The sequence below is a fragment of the Hypanus sabinus genome, chromosome 2, assembly GCF_030144855.1.
Source record: "Hypanus sabinus isolate sHypSab1 chromosome 2, sHypSab1.hap1, whole genome shotgun sequence".
NCBI classification, from domain to species: Eukaryota; Metazoa; Chordata; class Chondrichthyes; order Myliobatiformes; family Dasyatidae; genus Hypanus; species Hypanus sabinus.
Window position 1 is genome coordinate 23,408,336 of NC_082707.1, and position 23,601 is coordinate 23,431,936.

Consider the following 23,601-nt stretch of genomic DNA (forward strand, 5'->3'; position numbering starts at 1 on the left):
TTTATTATTATTTTAAATTATTTATTAGATACAGCACAGGCAGCAAGAAGAGATGAAGCCTGAGGTGAATGTAGCCTTCGATTATGCTGGCTGATTTATCATAGGGCCCTTCCGGTCCTTCGAACTGCGCCAACCAGCAATCATCCGATTTAATCCAAGCCTAACACAGGACAATTTACATCACCTGACACGTCTTTGGACTACAGCAGGAAATTGGAACACCCAGAGGAAACCCACGCAGTCACACGTGTTATGAATGCACCACAGCTCTGAGGGGCCGAAGGGGCGGGAGCAGCCCTCTCTTTCCGGAGAATCGCAAGATCACTATTAATTCGGGTCTCGGACCCAGGAAATGAGAGACAATGCAACGGTTTTGACCATTGTCCTTAGAGACACCTGTGTAAATTGCCTGTCCCTGCTACGTGACAGCTACCATGGATATGGACACCCTCGGGCAATGTGGGGGTGGGGATTGCATCACCCTACTTTGATGGACATCTACATCTCTGCAAGTCAAGATAAAAGGGGACTGCAGGAGGCGGTACCCCAGCGACGCACCAGAAGGACACCATCGCTCAGCGCTCCCGTGCTAGCGGGAAGCCATACAAAGCCACGTGCGTTTCGTCTGGGGAGCGGGTGGCTGATAACACTGAAAAAGACTTCGAACTAACAATGGGGAACCAACACTCCCCTGATTCAATGGAGTTGCTTCATAAAGACCCGGGCAAATTTTTTTCCTTTTCTCACCAATCTCTCTAAAACACGTGAAACCCAGCGATTCCCCAAAAGGCTGAAGCCTGCAGACTTCTGAGTGACTTTTATATCTCCAGCGGACAATATATTATCCCCTAGACAACAGTCGAGATTATTTCTTAAGGATGATTATTACTATACCCGCGCTCTAGATCGAGTATTGGTGACATGCATTATCTGAATGTTTGTATTAACCTTCCTTTTGTGCCCCTTTCTAAATAAAAACATTTGAAAATATGCCATCGGACTTCAACGTACCTCTCTATCTTTGCTGGTAAGTTATCCAGTTACGGGATACGTAACACACAGAGGACATGCAAACTCTTTCCAGGCGGCAGTGGGAATTAAACCTAGTTTGCAGCTACTGTAAAGCATGGTGCTAACCACTTCACCACCATGCAGTCCCCAGATATGAGCCATCTGGGGGGCAGACAGGATTAGTTTGGTTGGGATGTTGGATGGCGCAGACATCATGGGCGAAAGAGCCTGTTCCTATACTGTAGTGTTCCAAGTTCAACATGTAACTGATCAGGCGCAGTCTAAAGTTGTTTCAAGTAACAATTACTTTGCAAGCTGGCTACTGGAGGTGCTAGAGAGAAAGGATGGTATGCTCACATATAAGAAAACCATTAAGAAAGCCTGTGAGGAGCACAGGTAAAGATTCTTTCCGAGGCTGCAGACTTCACTTACAAAGTGGTGCCACTCTCTGGTATTGCACAGCTTCATTTATTAGTGTCCTACCGTTTGCAGACAGATCACACAGTACATCCCTCAGCAGTCTGCAAATCGAACAAAATATAAATCACAGGCCAAGCCTAAATCTAATTAGGGAGCAGAGCTCTGGAAACAAAGCACAGCAAATAGAGCTCTATTAAATGGCAAAACATCAAGGTGCCTCATAGCTGCAATTTCCAAGAAAAAAATTGGCACCTAGCCACCGAGAGTAGTCAACCAAAGGCCTAGGAGAAAATGATGCACACTTAAGAAGCATCTTCAAAAGAGAAGAAAGTTCCAAAACTTCGAACTTTGGCAACCTAAACCATGGTTGACAATGACAGAACAAGTGAGTTTGGGGACAGTTATTGGAGGTGTGCTGATCCCAGAGGGTTTATAGGGTTGGGGAAGGTAGGGCTGTTTCAGCCATTCATTCAAAGGTCTTTGTATATCCAATCCAGATTATTTTTGATAACAAAATAAAAATGTTTCAAGTCAGGTTGACAAGAGTCCATCTGCATTTTATTTTGTTCAGTGCCTCTATGTCAAAACCTTTCCCGACTCGGACAGAATAATAAAAGATTCTATTGGAGTGAATCCAGCTTGGAGTCAGTTGTACAGAATTTAGTTTCATTCAGTTTAATGCAATCTTTCAGACCTTCTCAATGCTCATTTTGTCCACTACACTACTGTTCAGCTCCTATCATTTATATCCAAGTTATTGTGTTCTCATCGGACTCAATTATTATGTTCCAATGTACCAGTTATACTGTATACATTTTTAAAATCACACCTCCAGAATCTGCTTTTCTAAGGCTGTTCAGTTTCCATCTGACTATCCACTGATTTCCTTTGAGCATTTATATCTGCACACGGGAACAGATCCATCACCTTTCACCAAGTTTGGGATTAGGTTTCTAACAGGAATGATTAGACAATGAGATTTGCCAAAAAAACAAAGTCAAGTGGTGAAACAAGATAGGTTGAAACATCGCGTCCATTATCACACTACAAATAATAAATCAAAAACTAGATGATAGTTTAAAATAAGCTTTTCTGTATTGGTGACTGCATATGCTCTCATGTCAGAAGCTAGCATACAAGATTGTTTTGAAGGAGGTATATTAATGTCATTTGATCAATTAAAGAATAAATAAAATATCAAATAACACCCTTTTCTGTTATTTTCAATTAAAGAGCTATTTAAGAGATAAACTGGGTCATACAATGTTAATGCCAAAACCTAATGAAATAGAAACTTTAATTCAAAAAGGAAAAATTAAAAAATTTATGTCTTGTATGTATAATTTGATTCAAAAACAGACAATTAAACCAGGAATCCACAAGTCAAGACAAAAATGGGAAACTGATTTGAATATTAAAATTGATGAAACAAACTACAATAAATGTCTGACTTAGATTAGTACAATATAATTTTTTTTACATCAACTATATATTACACCACAAAAAATAAACAGATTAAACCCAAATTTATCTGACCAATGTTTTCGATGTTATCAAGATATTGGTACTTTTTTACATTCTACTTGGTCCTGTGCCAAAATTCAACCTTTTTGGATAAATTCAAGAGTTTTATTGGAACAAATTATTGGAATACAACTTCCACATAACCCAATATTATTTTTATTAGGTGATACTGAAGAGATAAAACCAAAACTCAAATTGAACAAATATCAGAAGGAATTTATAAAAATTGCTTTGGCAGTAGCCAAAAAGACTATTGCAGTTACTTGGAAATCAGATTCATACTTAACTATGCACCATTGGAATAATGAAATTTTTAGCTGCATTCCACTTGAAAAAGTTACTTATTTATTTCTTAAATTATATGACATATTTCTGAAAATTTGGCACCCTTATTTACAAAAGATAGGATTAAATATATAGGTGCTCCAAAGATAAAGTTATTAGTCATTTGGGTAAAAATTATATATATAAAAGTTATTTTGAATTCCATGGAGCATGTGGGGATCTTCCGATATCCAGGCATTCTTTCTTTCTTTCTTCCTTCCTTTCTTTCCTCTTTTTTTTTGAGATAGGGATGTTAAGGGGAGGGGGGTTAAGGGGAGGAGGGAGGGCTTATATATATGTTATTATTTCACTATTCTATCATGTAATTATCTTTAAAAGAATCGAATAAAAATTTATATTAAAAAAAGCTAGCATACAAATGTGTGTGTGTGTGTGTGTGTGTGTGTGTGTGTGTGTGTGTGTGTGTGTGTGTGTGTGTGTGTGTGTGTGTGTGTGTGTGTGTGTGTGTGTGTGTGTGTGTGTGTGTGTGTGTGTGTGTGTGTGTGTGTGTGTGTGTGTGTGTGTGTGTGTGTGTGTGTGTGTGTGCCCTTAACTCCTGGTGGAGTCATCGGGGCACTTTCATGACAAGCTTTTTGCACCAATCTTTTTGGTGATTGCATACAAATACCACATTATTATTGCTTCAACATTTACAACAAGCGCTTTGATTTCTAACAATCCAAAATTAACTTATTTCCATACTTTTCTTTCAAAAAAATTCTTGAACTCCAGCACCACAACTTCCTTCCACTGCAATTCCATTCTGTTTTCTTTTCCTGCCATATATTTTTTTGATTGTTTGCAAAAAAAATTTCCAACTTCAGAGACCTTCATCTCTCAGAGTTCTTCAGGTCCTCCATGAACTAAACCTGACACTGCTCTTAAGTTTCCCATAATTCTGTTCTCCCCCATCACAACCCGCTCAGAGACCTGATAGGATTTTCCATGCCCTCATCTTCTAATTATCTTCCTAGTTCAACATACCATCTGATGCCACCGATAAATACATCTTTCTTCCACTTTTTTTTTTACAGTATCACTTGGGATTGAGAATGTACTTAACTGTGCACAGTAGCACAATATAAATTTGGGCTCATGCCATTCAAGGAGAGAACAACTTATAAGACCACAAGAGAGTTTTCTGCTCAACACATTTGGATCTTCATACCAACTCAGAAAAGCACATTGGGAGGGGGAGAGAGAGAGGGGGGGAGAGAGGGGGGGAGAGAGGGGGGGAGAGAGGGGGGGAGAGAGGGGGGGAGAGAGGGGGGGAGAGAGGGGGGAGAGAGGGGGGAGAGAGGGGGGAGAGAGGGGGGAGAGAGGGGGGAGAGAGGGGGGAGAGAGGGGGGAGAGAGGGGGGAGAGAGGGGGGAGAGAGGGGGAGAGAGGGGGAGAGAGGGGGAGAGAGGGGGAGAGAGAGGGGGAGAGAGAGGGGGAGAGAGAGGGGGAGAGAGAGGGGGAGAGAGAGGGGGAGAGAGAGGGGGAGAGAGAGGGGGAGAGAGAGGGGGAGAGAGAGGGGGAGAGAGAGGGGGAGAGAGAGGGGGAGAGAGAGGGGGAGAGAGAGGGGGAGAGAGAGGGGGAGAGAGAGGGGGAGAGAGAGGGGGAGAGAGAGGGGGAGAGAGAGGGGGAGAGAGAGGGGGAGAGAGAGGGGGAGAGAGAGGGGGAGAGAGAGGGGGAGAGAGAGGGGGAGAGAGAGGGGGAGAGAGAGGGGGAGAGAGAGGGGGAGAGAGAGGGGGAGAGAGAGGGGGAGAGAGAGGGGGAGAGAGAGGGGGAGAGAGAGGGGGAGAGAGAGGGGGAGAGAGAGGGGGAGAGAGAGGGGGAGAGAGAGGGGGAGAGAGAGGGGGAGAGAGAGGGGGAGAGAGAGGGGGAGAGAGAGGGGGAGAGAGAGGGGGAGAGAGAGGGGGAGAGAGAGGGGGAGAGAGGGGGAGAGAGGGGGAGAGAGGGGGAGAGAGGGGGAGAGAGGGGGAGAGAGGGGGAGAGAGGGGGAGAGAGGGGGAGAGAGGGGGAGAGAGGGGGAGAGAGGGGGAGAGAGGGGGAGAGAGGGGGAGAGAGGGGGAGAGAGGGGGAGAGAGAGAGAGAGAGAGAGAGAGGGGGAGAGAGAGAGAGAGAGAGAGACTGAAAATGGTCAGAGAAATAATAGGAGTCTAAGGCAATCAATCGGAAGTCAATGGAGCTAATCAAAGTTACACACTCAAAATGCTGGAGGCACTCAGCAAAAGCAGCACCCAAGGAGGGAATGAAAGAGTCAACGTTTTGGGCAGCGACCCTTCAGCAGGACTGGAAAGGAAAGGGGCAGAAACCAGAAGAAGGTGGGGAAAAAGGGAAAGGAGTACAAACTGGCAGGTGATAGGTGAAACTAGGGTGAGGTAGAAGGTAGGTGGGTGGGAAGTTGATGGGAGAAGCTGGGAGCCGAATGGTGGAATAAAGAAGGAAGAATCTAATTGAGGATGATGCACTATGGAATACAAGGGACAAACATGGGGAACCAGAGGCAGGTAATGGGCAGGTCATGAGTGTGGGGGAGGAGAAGAGAAAGGATGGAATGGTCAAAGCTGTTGGGTCAAATGGTTATTTTTAAACTGTACAGGATCTTCAAATAATCTCAATATTAAAAAATCAGACAATGGGAACTGTTAAATGTGCCAAAGTGGAATGAAATTGTGCCCAGATTGAGTATAAACAACCACCGAATGTTATATACAAGTACCTCATGTTGTCAGTTACTTGGGGAGTAACAAGAATCACTAGTTTTCTTGTAGTTTTGTGATTTCGCAATGAAGTTCCTAGCACCAGTGCTCCTTTCCCATATAGATCATTAGTTGCTAGCGTTACGAAGGCTTGATCTGAAAATAAAATAAGAAATCATGATATTGTTCAGTTCCAACTTGCATTTAAGGTCATGAACATTTACTCAATTATCACTTCAAGCCTTCTAGAGACATAGTACGTGGTGCAGAAAGCGGCTTTCAGTAAAAATACTCTCTTCACAAAACACTTCAAAACATTTCCTCATCAGCTTTCAACCAATGTAGGAAAACAGAACAGGTAGGAGACAGCCAGTGTCACTGAAACAAGGCGGTTGTTAAAAATCGAAACAGTAATCAAACTGCAGATGCCGGAATTGTGGGACACTCAGAGAAAAAGAGTAAAATGAAGAGACAGATTTTACATTTCTGATGAACTTTCATCAGAACTGGGTTAAAAACAGTAACAAAACAGTCATTTGTACTTCCAATTTAGTGGGCTGCATTCAGAGTCATCTCTGCATTGGAAAAACAAATATGGATTGTGCAATAGCCTTGTAGAACTCTCAAATGTACTTACAGGATGATGCAAACTTCTGGTTGCCCTAAACATTGATTTGTCTTCTAACCCCTACATCCGTTGAATCTTACACTGCTGTAATGAAACTGCAGGCTCAAGACAGCAGCATCTCACTACATGACTAGGCATGACAGAGCCCTCAGAGTACAATTCAATAGAGTGTTTGTGGAACAAGTACAAGTTTCAGTACAAGTTTCAGATAATTAACCTTTCCTGTTTAAATCAGAACTAGCCAGGTATAATGAAAAATTTTCAACTTTCAGATTGTCAGTAATTACATTTGCATCTTACACTTCCCAACAATTTCCCCTGTCCTCCATCTCCATCTATTCATAACTCTGACAGGTATAGCAGCTAAGATTAGCAAGGTCTCCCCACCCTCTCAGTCCAGTACATCACTACTAATGGTGTCAGTCGAGTCTCTCTTGGCCACCACATTGCTTTTGCTCTCTTAACCTCCTCTCTACAATGTAAAAATCTGATTTCTAGTTTTTCGTATTCCTGAGGAAAGGTAATTTTCAGTTAAAAAGTTCTGGGTTTTTTTTGTTACACACAGTTTGCTTTAGCCTGTAGCTCTCATTCATTTCATTTATAAATGAAAATTGGCAATTACTTCTTCTGTACATAGAAGATGCCTCTGAGGATCTTTACCTTGTCATGGTGGAGAGGACTGTGACATCCTAAGAGTGATGTCAGCTGGAGCTCAATTCCTTGCAGGGTCACCTGTCGCTGAAGTCAAGCAGGAGGCTCCAGACAAAGAGCGATCCAACCAAGACCTCAGCGGTGGAGCTGGTGGAAGATGATGATGTATCACAGCAGAGGGACACCACACCAATGAGGGATCCCCAGTCATCTTGCATTCCACACCACTGGAACACGTCACCTCATCACCCAGGGCATTCCCTCTTCCCATTGCTACCATCAGGGAGGAAGTACAGGAGCAACTACGGTTCAGGAACAGCTTCTGTCATTCAGATTTCGACATTCACATTGAACCTACGAACATGTCATCTCTTTTTTCTATATTAAATCTGATTCTGATTCTGGACCCTGACCCCAATCTGTCAAGGAATGTGTGGTGGCTGTCTGTGCATCAGCCTCCCCATGTTAAACAAGATCACACACAGATGTTCTCCTTTAAGGGAATCCACCCTACAAGAACACTGGATCCTGGATCTAGCCTCTTGCAGCCACTTAAGGACCCATCAATAGACAACCCCTTTGGTGAAAATTATACCCTACTTGAGTGATCACACAAATACTATGACTACAACATAGAAAATGGCTTTCACTAGTAAAGGACAGGCTGACATCACTGTTCCTTCTATCTATCCTTCTCCACGTGAACTCCTTTAGTTTATTACTTACTATCAGAGGACATCGTCATCATATGCCTTGTCACATGACATGGGTGATCATGGTCTATGACATGATTATTCTTGGTAAATTCTACAGAAGTGGATTGCCATTGCAGAATAGAATTCCACAGAAGGACAGATCTAGCAGAACTGGACATCCCAGCACAAATCTTCTCAAACTTCCCGAAATGGAATTGCAGAGTTTTATTGAAAGAATTACTGCTTGCCTTGTGTTTTATTAGAGATCTGAAATTCAAGCCACTGAGCACATAGCAGCTACTGAGCCCAAAGGAAAACTTGGCTTCATGAGGAATAACTCCGACTATCTGATTTGGCAATGTGTGGCTTCTAATAATAAAAATCTTTGACCAATGATTAACATCAATCGCCACTTATTTTATGCTCTATTTTTAAATTATGAAGATGCTCTGGATCAGTTCATTTTTCAAGCATTTCAAATTCTGAGCAACCACCAAAAGTCTCATATGAAGTTGACCGCTCCAGAATAACATGCACTCTGAACGCAAAAAGAGTTTGGAATCTATCACTTACTGGGAATGTCAGATGATTTTTCACTTAATTCAAGATTAACAGAGATTGTAAAACTAAAAATATTTTTTAAAAAGTTATTCACTAAAGTACAGAGTCCATATTTAGAGAAACACACACAAAATGTTAGAGGAACTAAACAGGTGAGGCAGTGTCTATCTAGACCAGGGGTCGGCAACCCGCGGCTCCGGAGCCACATGCGACTCTTTCATCTCTGTGCTGCGGCTCCCCGTGGCTTTGGAAAATAAATGATGAGTATTTAATTAAAATGTATTTTATGTTAGTTTGTTAGTTTTTGAAATGTAATTCGAAATTTGAAGATTATGGTGATCTTGTACAATCTAAATAAAATGTTGTGGCGACCCCATTTCCTGGCACATCCGAACCGGCTCACAATTAGCCAGCGTTCCGGCTAAGGGAGATAGCCTACGGGGGTTTGTGGGTACGTGTCTTTTGGAGCATCCGCGCCCACGGGGGGGGGGGGGGGGCGGGTTGAGGGAGGCTTTAAAGCAAGGCTGCCTAGTTCAAATAAAGTTATCTTTGACTGCAGTTTACCCACTCCGTGTTATTTTAGCGCTGCGTGTAGCACACTGCTACAACGTGTTTTTATCGCTATTAATATACGTCACCACTGCCAAGGCCTGACACCCGCCAGTGCGCGATTTCTTTTAATTTTTTCGATCCAAGGTAGGCTAACTATGGAGTAACCTTCAACCCAACGTCTTTTTTTTGGAGTTCAAAATGTTTTTGTTGCATGCAGAAATGTAATTTCGTTTTCTCTGCAGGAGTTCATCATTTTCATAAATGCAACACATTATAGTTTGTTTATACATAGCATAAAGGCAAAAAAAAACGTTGTATGCAGTGTTACTTCGTTTTAAATGTCAAATGGGCTTTGTGGCTCCCAGTGTTTTCTTTTCTGTGGGAAACGGGTCCATATGGCTCTTTCAGTGGTAAAGGTTGCCGACCCCTGATCTAGATGAATAATCAGTTGACAAAGAATCTAGTGCTTTCCAGATGTATATGATGAAAAAAAACTCTTCTCGGGCTTCCTACTGGGTAAAGTATCAGCTTTAACCGACCTTCATCAGGGATGATGTCTGGGCACATCTAGTTTGGTGGTATTTATATCCCTGTCATCTGTTCCTCCTGATTGGTTAGTCCTCATCCAGTCAGGTTTCCGCTATCCACCTTGTTTACAATTGAATTCCAGTTCTTACTTAGAGCAAGATCTCCATCTTATTAAAAATTCTTTTCTTCCTGGTTTATTTCAATGCCTTCCTGGAAATCAATTGTAAACAAGGTGGAACAGTCGAATATAGGCTGAATCGAAGTGGAAAGGCCCAGGTCTGAGAGTGAGGAACAGCGTGAAGTTTGTGCAATGTAAACGTAGGGCAGATCGAAAACGTCAGGGTGCTGGAACAGTGAGGTTACTTGTCTCTGTGCTGAACCAAGGCTATGGCCTGCACCAACAGGCTACTGGATCGACTGCAGTGATGACTGGCTTTGTGGCTTTGGCCTCCCTTTTGTGAACATCAGTTGGGTGCTTGCTCTTATTGTTTGCACGATTTGTTCTTTTTCTGCACATTGGTGTAGCTTTTTTTTAAAAAACCGTCTCTATTGTGTTTCTTTATTTAGTGGCTACCTGCAAGGAGACAAATCTCAAGGTTGTATATAGTATACATACTTCGATGACAAGGGTACTCTGAACTTGTAAGAGGTCAACAGAGAAATAACTATGATTCAAAAGGGATGTGCTTCAAACTTCCAAGTACAGGGCACCAAATGTGATTCTATCACATTGGTGGGGATATATATTTTATTGTTCATGGGGCACTGGAGATAATAGAAGAACTAGGCATCACTTGGATGTGCATTTCACTGTATGTTTCAGTGCACATGCCACAAATAAAGCTAATCAAAAAAATGAAAGCGAGGATGGAGTGTTTGAGTGTACTGATAATGTCTCCTCGTATGGTAGCGAAATGTTTGCAAGTAAATTGTCAAGATCAGAGAACAACTCAAACCAATATGAACCACCCGAGCTACATATTATCTGAATTACTTCCAATTTCCCCAATATTTCAGGCGTATACATACTCTGATTAAGCAGAACTATTGATTTATACCCTGGGTATGATTGCCCACGACACAAACATGAGCTTGGATAATTTTTTCATCCATTCCACTGAATCTTTATAAGGAAAGGAATTTGTTTTTAACCACTTCACACCATCTTCTAAACTTAAACTGCAACTTTCTAGAAGTCTGCAACTGCTCTCATTCTGCTGAATCTGTGCTGTGCTCCATGGGTCCCAGCTCAGCAGACTGATAGGTGTTGCCGAAGCAAAACTCTTAACAATCAGCACATTCCTTCCTCACCTCTGTGTTCCAGCAAATTAACATAAAAGCTTGAAACTTTAAACTTGAAACCTCATCAGTGTGACATATAGTAAGATTAGGAGCTTCAGGAGATTTGGTATGTCACCTGAAACACTCACAAATTTCTACAGGTGTACTGTGGAGAGCATTCTAACTGGCTGCATCACCGTCTGGCATGGAGGGGCTACAGTACTAGATCAGAGTAACACAGAAACATAGAAAACCTACAGCACATTACAGGCCCTTCGGCCCACAAGGTTGTGTCAAACATGTCCCTACCCTAGAAATTACTAGGCTTACCCGTAGCCCTCTAATTTTAATAGGCTCCATGTACCTATCCAAAAGTCCCTTAAAAAAACCCTATCATATCAGCCTCCACCACCGTTGCTGGCAGCCCATTCCAGACATTCACCTCTCTCCGAGTAAAAAACTTACCGCTGACATCTCCTCTGTACCTGCTCCCCAGCACCTTAAACCTGTGTCCTCTTGTGGCAACCATTTCAGCCCTGGGAAAAAGCCTCTGACTAACCACACATGCCTCTCAACATCTTATACACCTCTCATCAGGTCACCTCTCATCCTCCGTCGCTTCAAGGAGAAAAGGCCAAGTTCACTCAATCTATTCTCATAAGGCATGCTCCCCAATCCGAGCATATCCTTGTAAATCTCCTCTGCACCCTTTCTATGTTTTCTACATCCTTCCTGTAGTGAGGTGACCAGAACTGAGCACAGTACTCCAAGTGGGATCTGACCAGGGTCCTATATAGCTGCAGCATTGCCTCTCGGCTCCTAAATTCAATTCCATGATTGATGAAGGCCAATGCACCGTATGCCTTCTTAACCACTGAGTCAACCTGCGCAGCTGCTTTGAGTGTCCTATGGGCTTGGACCCCAAGATCACTCTGATCCTCCACTCTGCCAAGAGTCTTACCATTAATACTATATTCTACCATCATATTTGACCTACCAAAATGACCCACCTCACTTATCTGATTTGAACTCATCTGCCACTTCTCAGCCTAGTTTTGCATCCAATCAATGTCCCGCTGTAACCTTTGACAGCGCTCCACACTATCCACAACACCTCCAACCTTTGTGTCATCAGCAAATTTACTAACCCATCCTTCCACTTCCTCATCCAGGTCACTGATAAAAATCACAAAGAGTAAGGGTCCCAGAACAGATCCCTGAGGCACCCCACTGGTCACTGACCTCCATGCAGAATACGAGTCATCTACAACCACTCTTTGCCTTCTGTGGGCAAACCAGTTCTGGATACACAAAGCAATGTCCCCTTGGATCCCATGCCTCCTTCCTTTCTTAATAAGCCTTGCATGGGATACCTTATCAAATGCCTTGCTAAAATCCATATACACTACATCTACTGCTCTTCCTTCATCAATGTGTCTAGTCACATCCTCAAAAAATTCAGTCAGGCTCGTAAGGCCCGATCTACCCTTGACAAAGCCATGCTGACCATTCCTAATCATATTATACCTCTCCAAATAGTCATAAATCCTGCCTCTCAGGATCTCCTCCATCAGTAAGATGCAGAGATTGTAAATTAGCCAGCTCCATCATGAGCACTAACCATAATATTCAGGACATCTTTAAGGTGCAACGCCTCAAAAAGGCAGCATCCATCATTAAGGACTCCAGGAGATACCCTCTTCTCAATGCTACCATCAATAGGTGCATTTAATGCCAGAGAAATGTATACAATATACATCCTGAAATTCTTTTTCTTCACAAACATCCATGAAAACAGAGGAGTGCCCCAAAGAATGAATGACAGTTAAACGTTAAAAACCCCAAAGCCTCCCACACACAAGCAGTAGCAAGGCAATGACCTTCCCCCCCCCCCTTCTACCCAAGCAAGGAGGTACAGAAGACAGAAGCCTGAAGGCATACACTCAGCAATTCAGGAACAGCTTCTTCCCCTCTGCCAGCAGATTTCTGAATGGACAATGAACCCATGAATGCTACCTCAATACTTTTTATTTTATTTCTATTTCTTGCACTACTTACTTACAGTAATTCACAGTTTTACTCCCTCATCAATATTACTTAATTATACTGCTGCCACAAATTCCAACAAATTTCACCACTTATGCTGGCAATATTAAAACCAATTCTGATTCTGAAACATCAGGTATTTATCTGATGGAACTGCTTTCACTATTTAAGTGTCAACAGTTTAGATTTTTGTTCAATATCTGTCCATGTAGTTCACTGCAGTTAGATAGTTCACCAGCTAGCACATTTATCAGGAACAAGGTAACGGTGTGGAAGAATAGATTCCCCTCAGAGACCAAAGGGGTAACTTATGGACAGAGGCAGGAGAGGTCCTATGCTTCATCTATATTTACCAAAAGAGGAGGACCTAGATGACAGAGAGCTCAACTCAGGAGTACATGGATAATCGGTACCAGTTCAGGGGTGTTCAATTACAATGGATACATTAGGGTTGATCAATTGAAGGTTGCTCTGGAAACAAGGGAGGAGATGGCTGTGGCTTTAGTGCAGATCTTTGCATCTTTGTTAGCCGTAGATGATGTGCCAGAAAAGTGAAGGACAGCTGAAGTTGTTCCTCTTTCCAACAGAGGCAGCAGCAAACGCCAAGTCACGACAGCCCAGTAGGTCTTACATCAGCGGCGGACAGATTATTGGAGACAATCCCAATGGACAAGAGTTATGCACATTTCAAAAGGCAGGGACCGACCAGGGATAGCCAGCGTGGCTTCGTGCAGAGATGGAAACCTTACCTCACTAACTTGATTGAGATTTCTGAGGAGATGTGCAGGATACGATAGGTTCTTCTAAGAGACTTTTGGATAGGTACATGGAGCTTAGAGGGCTATATGTAAGCCTAGTAATTTCTGAGGTAGGAACATGTTAGGCACAGCTTCGTGGGCCGAAGGGCCTGTATTGCGCTGTAGGCTTTCTACGTTTCTATGACTGATGAAGGGAGTGCCTTACTGAAGTCCACACAGATGATGCCCCTCATGACAAGTCAGATAGCACGATAGCTTGAGGTACGAGGCATTAGCACTAACTGCTGCACCACCGTGCCATACTTACTACCTCATGACCCATGGACAAGCTAGCCATATCCATAAAGTTGCCAGTACAAGATCACAGGTGACACACCATCTACAGTGCCATTTTATATCTCAATCACTATAACCAAACATCAGAAAGCCTCAATGACCTTAAATATGAAAATACCTTGAACTATCATTGTTAGAAACAAAGCTATCATCGACTATTCATAGTGTGATATCAAAGGAAAATAACCCACAGCATTGTACATATAGCTAGGCTTTTGCACAGTACTGTACTTGTCAACGTGGAGCAGAGAGTGAGTTTGTAAACTGGCAGGAGCAAAGGATGTTGGGAATGGTAAGGGAGGGGTGCCACAGGAGGGGTGTGGAACAGGTAGAAAAGTGCCAGGGGCATGGGGGTGGTGTGAGTGCAGACACACCTAACCTCAAGACACAGGCAAGGTCATTTGTTACAAAAGAATTGGTTTGTTGATCATTACAGAATGACTCTCTGGTGCTTCCCGCTCCCTTCCCATCTTCCTCGGTAGAGGTTGTTAAGGGCACCAAATTTCTTGGTGTTCACCTGGTGGAGAATCTCACCTAGTCGCTCAACACCAGCTCCATAGCAAAGAAAGCCCAGCAGCGTCTCTACTTTGTGCAAAGGCTGAGGAAAGTCCATCTCCCACCCCCCATCCTCATCACATTCTACAGGGGTTGTATCGAGAGCATCCTGAGCAGCTGCATCACTAACTGGTTCGGAAATTGCACCATCTCGGATAGCAAGATCCTGCAGCGGATAGCGAGGTCAGCTGAAAAGATCATCGGGGTCTCTCTTCCCGCCATTACGGATGTTTATACGCTCTGCATCCGCAAAGCAAACAGCATTAAAAAAGACCCCAAGCACCCCTCATACAAACTCTTCTCCCTCCTGCCATCTAGGAAAAGGCACCGAAGCATTCTGGCTCTCACGACCAGAATATGTAACAGTTTCTTCCCCCAAGCTATCAGACTCCTCAATACCCAGAGCCTGAACTAACACCTTACTGCCCTATTGTCTTGTTTATTATTTATTGTAATGCCTGCACTGTTTTGTGCACTTTATGCAGTCCTGGGTAGGTCTGTAGTTTAGTGTAGTTGTTTTTTCTTAACGTAGCTCAGCCTAGTTTTTGTACTGTGTCATGTGTTACGTCCGTAGCCCCCTCCTTTGTGAGAATCGCAAGATCACTGTTGGGTTGGGTCAAGGGGCCCAGGAAATGAGAGAGAGACGTGCAAAATGCCTCATTTCCCCGGCGATGTAAAGCTACAGGACATGGCCATTGTCTCCGGAAGACCAAGTTGTGTATTGAGTACTGTACTATTCATTGAAGCCCCTCAGGGGATGATCAGAGTGGGCTGGTTGAGGGATTGCATCATCCCAACCTGATTGACATCTGAGACCCCGGGATTAAGGATAAAAGAGGGTCTGGGGAACAACCCCTTCAGATGCATCAGGAGGAATGCTAGAAATCCCGTGACAGCGTTTAATAGCGACAGCCGCAGCCGGTGGGGGGGGGGGGGGGGGGCTTGCGTGCGTCCTTTCCCTCGGCTGGGATTGGCAGCCTCACCATGGAAGAACGGCTTTAGCTAAAGGAGAGGCCACAAGTGAACGGCCACACCAACGGGACTCCTGACGGATCGAAATCGTAAAGGTTGGAAAACCCGCAGCAGTATATGTTCCCCTTCTATTCCTATTTCTCTTTCTCTCCAACAAAGTGCAACACAGCGACAACCAAAAGGCTGCAGCCTGCATGAACTGAGTGACTTTTATATTTCCATCGGACAAAACATTTATCCCCTAGACAACGATAGAGCTATTTCTTATTGGTTATTATTATACCCGCGCTTTAGATTTAGTATTGACGACGTATATTATCTGTATGTTTGCATTAATCTTATTTTTGAGCCCTTTATCAATAAATACATTTTAAAAATAGTACCATCAGACTTCAACGGACCTCTCTATCTTTGCTGGTAAGTGACCCAGTTACGGGGCTTCGTAACACATGCAACAGCAAACACTTCAACCCAAGCTACCAATGTTCAATGTTTCAATGTCCTGAAAAACGTTGTCTCATTTTTACTATGTACTGTACATAGCAGTTATGGTCGAAATGACAATAAAAGTGACTTGTCTTCCCAACCATGACTCCCCTCTCATTGCCCCCTTCCTACTCAGTCCACAATACAGACACATATCAGAATCAGGTTTATCTTCACTCACATATGTCATGAAATTTGTTTTTTTTGTGGCAGCATAACAGTGCCATACCCTCTGCATATAGAAGTTGGCCCTCAGGCCACTTTTGAGTCTTTCCCTTCACCTCAACCTGCGTGCTTTGTTGTGGATTTCCCTATCCCGGGGAAAAGGTTGTTACCATGCAGCTTATCAATGGCACTCATTTTAAACACTTCATAGTTTATGTTTAATCATCATTCAACCGTACATGAATACAGCCAAACAAACAAGTGTTCCTCTGGGGCCAACGTAGAAAACACAATACCAACAGTCACACACAGCACATGGCACACGCAAGATAGCAAGCACATCAGTGAAATACAATGACTCAAGAGAATCCATGACCAGAGTCCTTGAATGTTGCAGGAGTCTGAAGTCAAATATAACACAGCTTGTCTTCTGCCAAGCCAGCCCTTGGCGGGTGGGGGGTGCTGGGGGCTGACTTTAGCTTGGACGCCATGCCACACTGCCTCCAATGCCTCCCTCCTGGGTGACTGAAAACAGGCGACAGCATGGTGTGAGGCTTAGTCCTCGCCACCACCAAAGCCATGCAGCTCCCCCACCACCCACCAATAAATCAGCGAGTCAGATTCGCTGCAGTCCATAGCAACAACGTCCAACAGGGTCTTACGTTCACAAAAGAAAGAGCAAATAAGACAACCACTCGCTGTCATACCGCACACTGCCTTCACACACCAACTCCTCCAACACCTGCAGCAGCACGATCCGCACTAAGTCTAGCTCCTGTAGATTTTCTGCCGACATGCAATTCCATGATGGGGTAGATCCGCAGAACTTCAAGTTCTTGATGTCCAGCAGGATCTTGTGATCATAAAAAATACATTAAAAAATACAACAGCACCACTGGTTAACCCCGTTGAAGCTGCTGTGATCAAAGACACTGCCATCTTAGCAGAAAAGCATTATCCCTCATTCTCCTACATTCCAAGAATTAAGGAACAATCTGACCAACCTCTCCCTATAACTCAGGGCCTCAAGTCATGCCAACATCTACATAAATTGTTCCTGTATTCTTTCTAGTTTAATCGTCCTTCCTATAACAGGGCAGCCAAAATTGTACACAGTACTCCAAGAGTGACTTACACAATGCAACATAATGGCCCAATGCCTATAATATTCAGTGCTCTGACCGATAAAGGCCAGAACAATAAAACGCACTTTCTATGTCCATGACACTGCTCTCTTAAGGATAAAGATTAACATTTTTTTCGCTTGTACATTGAAAGAACTGTTTGTGTCAATGACCAACACAGTCCGAAGATTGTACTGGGGGCAGCCTGCAAGTGTCACCATGGTTTTGGGACCAACATTGCACGTCCTCATCTCAGTAAACAGAAATGCACACCTTTTGGAATTTGGGGGGAAACCGGAGAACCAAGAGGGAACCCACGTGGCCACAGGAGGAACATACAGACTCCTGACAGATGGTAGCGGGAATCGAACCCTGATCGGTGATCGCTGGAGCTGTAAAGCGTTGCACTAACCTCCATGCTACCGTGCCAACCTATAACATTTTTGTGCTACCCTATGCACTTGTGCTCCCAGATCCCTCTATTCCATTACACTCCCTGGTGCCCTGCCACTCAGGATTCAAGTCGGGAATTTGATAGCAAATCATGACTGGTTCAACAGTGGGAGGGTAAGAAGGAGCATAACCATCGACAGAGTCACCTCTATGGCCTCTGAGAAATCCCCAATCCCTCGTCTCAGGACAAGAACAGGCACGTTTATCAGACAGGTGCTGGTCGATGGGAGTAGTCAGCTTAAGTGATGCAGCATGGACTAGATGGGCTGAAGGGCCTGTTTCTGTCCTGTACTTTTCTATGATTCTAAGCAGGGATTCCAAACAATTTTTTTTAAGACCATTACCCAAGGGGTCCGTGGACCCCAGGTTGGGAACCCTTGGAGGTTTATTCGGAAGGTACTGATATAATCTATTTCAGGCACCAAGAACGCAAGAACATTGTATCTCACCAACATCCACGATGAAAACGCAACAAGAGAATCACATCTAGTCTCTCAAGACAAAAACTGGCACGTTGATCAGGAAGCAGAAAATTTAATCAACAAATCATTCAATTTTGCTTCAGAAGATTCCAAAAGCAGAATAAAACCAAAACACAAATTATATAAAGGCATCTAGTCAATTGGAAATCTGAAAATGTGATACTGCAATCATTTTTGCTCTTTTATGCAATTCAACACCACAAACACAACACATTAAGTAAACATCATTACTCACAATTTTTGAAAATAATTCAATTATGTCGTGGGGACAAAAAAGAACTTGTTACTTTGCCACAGTTTAAAATTTGATCAATGTTTTTATTAAATCTACTAAAACCATTAGTAGGTAATAATGATCCAGTCAGATTTTGGAGATTTCTTTCCTGCATTGCTGCGTTTAAAGTGTGGTGTTCTTTAAGAGCTCACAGGCTAACCTGCACTAACACACTGCAGCTTTCCCTAGCTGAAATCTTCATTGCAGGGACATGGATATAAATGCAATTCAGCATTCAGATTTGTAATTGCAGAATCCAGGTGGAAAATTATATCCCAATGAAATTCCATGGACTTCTCTAACATTAGTCAGGGCTTGAGGAGATACAGAGAAAAGGCAGGAGATTGGGGCTGAGAGGGAAAATGGATCAGACATGATGAAATGGTGGAGCAGAGGTGATTGGCAAAATGATCTGAATCTGCTCCTACATCTTATGGTCATGGGCTGACAGGACACAATGAGAAAATCCAAACCAGAACTGCACTTCAGAACCAGTTGCCTACATACTGTAGATCTCATTATGTCACTGTGACACAATTATGATGACTAAAACTAAATTTGCTAGGATCTAAAACCCAAGGTCAACCACTTTGACCGTATCTTGGGAATTTACAATTTTTGTCCTCAAATTTCATATTGTTTCAGGAAGGATTTGAGAATCAACCACATTGTCGGGTTTGGACATCTCTTTTTTTTTAAATTGAGTGCAATCATGAACAATAGCCAGATCAGAAATGCTGATCAAGTCAACTAGTTCCCAAAAAGAACTCTGATAGGCCAGTCAGATGGTTCACTGCTGCTCAGCGATAGAACACAAAAAAACCATGTACAATTAAGAAACATTAAAAAATAGTAGAAATATTGGAGTCATGATGATCATGATGAAATCTGCTGAGAGAGACATTTATACACATGCTGTCCTCCATAATTCAAAGAGATTGAAGGATAAGTTTGCAGGGTGACAAAATGTGGCAGGATCACTTGGAACTAAAAACTAGACAGGAAGACAGCACCTGATCTTTCCGCACTGTTCTCCAGCAGTTTAAGGACTTAGTCCAGCCAGAATGTAACTCACAAGTACTCTTGAAAGTCCGGTATTAACTCGACCTGCCAACAATCAAACTTATCTTTGGTTACCAGCTCAGCAAACACAATATCAAACGCTTCAACCCAAGCTACCAATACTCACCACCATCCTAAACTTACCACCAATCTCCAGACCATCATTCACCACTGGGAATTAGACATATGACTTAACAACTATGCTACCATACCACATTGGCTCCTGATACCCTGTCAAAACCAACGACACTGTTGTGGCAGGATCTCTGAAGGCATTAGGGATGCATACAGGAGCAAGATAGATTTGCTATTTGAATGGTGTCACAACAACAACCTGCTACTCACGGTCAATAAGACCAAGGAACTGACTGGACTTCGGGAAGGGGAGGTCGGGAGAACACACACTGGTCAGGAGTCAGTGGTGGATAAGGTAAAGAGCTTCAAGATCCTGCCTCATAGCTCCAGTGCCCAAGAACAGTGTCAACATCTCAGAGGATCTCTCCTGGGCCCAGCACATTAACGTAATCATGAAGAAGGCACTTCAGCGGCTACACTCATGAGGAGTTTGAGGAGATGTAGTAGGTCACATAAGATTCTAGCACACCTTTTACAAATGTGCGGTGGACAGCATTCTGACTGGTTACAACACCACCTGGTACGGAGGCTCCAAAGCCCAGGGTGAACGAGTCCATAGAGCAGGGGTGCCATGGACCAACACCATTAAGCAATGGGCGAGTGGACCCCAGGTTGGGAACCCCTGCTGCAGAGGATTGTACACTCAGTCAGCTCCATCACTGGGAGAACTCCCCCCTTCAAGGGCATCTTCAAATGGCAGCTCCTCAAGAAGGCAGCCTCTACCATTAAGGATCCGCACCATCCAGGTGATATTCTCTTCTCATTGCTACCACCAGAAAGGTGCTAGAAGACACACTCAGTGTTTTAGTAACAGCTTCTTCCCCTCTGCCAACAGATTTCTGAATGAGCCATGAACACTAACTCACTAATCCTCTATTGCACTACTTATTTATTATAACTAGGAAGGATTTTTTTAAAAAATTTTCTTACACTGTACTATTGTCACAAGAACATGTCAGTGATAATAAATCTCATTCTAATTCTGAACTGCTGCGGGGCCAGGAGAGGCAAGGTTTCCTGAAGCCGAGACTCAGCTGGATCAGGCACCAGAACGTAAAAGCACTTGATGTTCTCCTCCAGTCAGCTGGATCCCCTGGAGCTATTTTTGCGGGGGGGGGGGGGGGGGAAGGTAAGTGTCCTTCAATGGTGACCCAAGCCATCAGCAATGCCACATGATTACGCCGCCCATCACTTTGCATGAAAGGAAATCAATCTGGTTTTCATTATAGCTTGTAAACAATTTGTAATCCACGCAGCCCAAGGCCAACCAGGTTTCCAATAATAGGTCAACAGAGCAGACAAGACTGAAGTTCTGCCCCAAAAGCCTGGGATTGTCAGAATTTGTCTAAGGGAACGGAGAGGTTCAGTACCAGCAAAAACATTGCACCTGCAATACAGGGCCCAGAAGACTCCGTAGGAAAACTCCTTGGGCTGTCACTCTCCAGTCAGGGATCAGTTTCTTTCATTCCTGTTCAGAAGTAGCTGATGAAGCCTATGGGAGCGGCAGACTTTCCCACACAGTCTTAACCTTGAGCACTGGCACTGTTAAGACTGCATGCTCTCCCCGAAGCCAAGTGCATTTCCTCTTATATCCCAAATACAGTAGGTTAACACACAAACTGCTGGAGGAACTCACGTCAGGCAGCAACTATTGAGGGAAATGAACAACTGATGTTTTGGGCCCTTCACCAGGACTGGATTTCCAGTACCTCAGGTCTCTGTTTTGTTTCTTCACTGTGAAGTCTCTGCAATGACTGCCTAACTTGGTGGACGTTCTTGGAGACCCCTCTCACTGGTCCCCCTCTGATCTCGGGCTCTTCGACTGTGTGCTGTTTTCCAGTCCCAATGCAGGGTGTCAGCCTGAAACATCAATCATTCCACTGATGCTGCCCGACTCTGTGCGTTGTTCTAGATTCCCAGCGTCTGCAGTCTCTCGTGACCCAAGCGAGCAGGTTAATGGGTGGCTGTAAATTGCCCCAGATGTGTGGGTCAGTGGCAGAATCTGGCAGGGAGTTCAGAATCAGAATCAGGTTTAATACGACTGGCACAGGTTTTGAAATTTGTTGTTATGTGGCATTGCAATAGATAATACAAAAATTAAGTTACAGCAAGTATATACATTTAAGTTAAATTAAATAAGTAGTGCAAAAAGAAAAAAAAAGTAGTGAGGTAGTGTGCATGGGTTCAATGTCCTTTCAGAAATCTGATGGCAGGGGGAAGAAGCTGTTCCTGAGTCACTGAGTGTGCCATTAGCTTCCTGCACCTCCTCCTCAATGGGAGCAATAAGAATGTGATGGGGGTCCTTAATGATGGATGCCACCTATTTGAGGCATTGCTCCTTGAAGGCGTCCTGGATGCTGGGGAGGCTAGTGCCTATGATAGAGCTGACTGAGTTTACAATTTTCTATAGCTATATCGATCCTGTGCAGCACCCCCCCCACCCCCAATACCAGACAGTGGTGCAGCCAGTTAGAATGCTTGCCACGGTACATCTGTAGAAATTTGAGAGTGTCTTTGGTGACGTACAAAATCTCCTCAAACTCCAAATGAAATACAGCCACTGTCGCACCTTCTTTGTAACTGTATCGATATGCTGGGCCCAGAATAGATTCTCAGAAATGTTGACACTCAGGAACTTGAAATTGGAGAGTGAAATGGGATAGGATGGGATTGGTGTATTGATGGGTTCCTGATGGGCTGCAGGGACTCAGTGGACTGAAGGAATGGCTTCCATGTTTTATTTCTCCATGGTCACAACTCCACGAGGTGAGGGATGTGTGGTCCTGGAGATGTTCACCCTTTATATCACTTGTGCTGGGCTTCAGCCGGGATACGGTGGTCAATGTCACACTGAACAATTCTCTATTTTGAGAAGTCATAGGTTAGAGATTCCCACAAGACAGTCATTGTTGTACAAGCCTTTGGCCCACTTCTGCATGCTGAGCAAGTTCCCTAACTGAGCTAATCAGACATGTGTGCACTTAGCACATATCTGTCTGGACTAAGGGTTCCCAACCAGGGGTCCACAGACCCCTCGGTTAATGGGGGTCTATGGCACAAAAAAAAAGGGTTAGAAACCAGGCCCTGTCCCTTTTCTATCGGTGTACTTGTAGAAATATCTTAAACATTCTGGCTGCACCTGTCTCTGCCACTACTTCACAGAGCTCATTCCACATAGTCACCGGTCAATTTTCCCCTCAGGTGCTATGTAAATCTTTCTCCTCTCATTGTAAACCAGTGCCTCTAGTTGTAAACTCCCCTACCCTGGGAAAAAGACCATCACCATTCACCTCATTCATGTCCCTCATGATTTTACACATCCTTACAGGGTCACCCTCAGCCTTCTACACTCGAGGAAAGTCTCAGCCTATCCAGTTTCTTCCCTCGAACTCAAGCCGCAAACACCCACCCCCCGCCCCCGTCCCTGTAACATGCTTATGAATCTTCTCCGAATCTTTCCAGCTTGATGCTATCCTTCCCAGAGGATGGTGAACAGATTGGCACACAATGCTCCATGTGATTTTGACAGCGTTTTGTACAGTTGTAACGTGACACCTCAACACTTCAACTCAGTGCCCTGACTGACGAAAGCAGGCGTGCCAAATGCCTTCTTGACCACCCTGCCTCTGTGGTAACACCTTGCCATGATTGATCTCAGAGTCGAGTGTGCAAATGATGTAGCCTGTCCAGCAGAACTAGCTGGAAGCTATGGATCTCCTCTTGTGACAAGGGGATCTAAGGCAGACTGGCTGTTAGGCCACGTTCTGGAGTCTGGTCGCGGAAGTTAATATTTTGCTATATAATCCATCTTTAGACTTGAATGTGGATTGTAGATTAAATTTAAAATGCAGCCCTGGACAATAGTTTCCTGGAGCTGTGGACGCCAGTTAAT

At 43.9% G+C, this 23,601-nt stretch overlaps 1 protein-coding gene across 1 annotated transcript in view; it reads right to left on the reverse strand.

Annotated features, from left to right (window-relative positions):
* The window catches only part of LOC132407095 (glycogenin-1-like), an 88,745-nt gene that overhangs the window by 53,737 nt on the left and 11,407 nt on the right, over window positions 1-23,601 (reverse strand). The window contains exon 2 of the mRNA XM_059993393.1: window positions 5,986-6,121. Within this exon, the coding sequence (XP_059849376.1) occupies window positions 5,986-6,121 (136 nt within the window). The remainder of the gene's footprint in view (window positions 1-5,985; window positions 6,122-23,601) is intronic.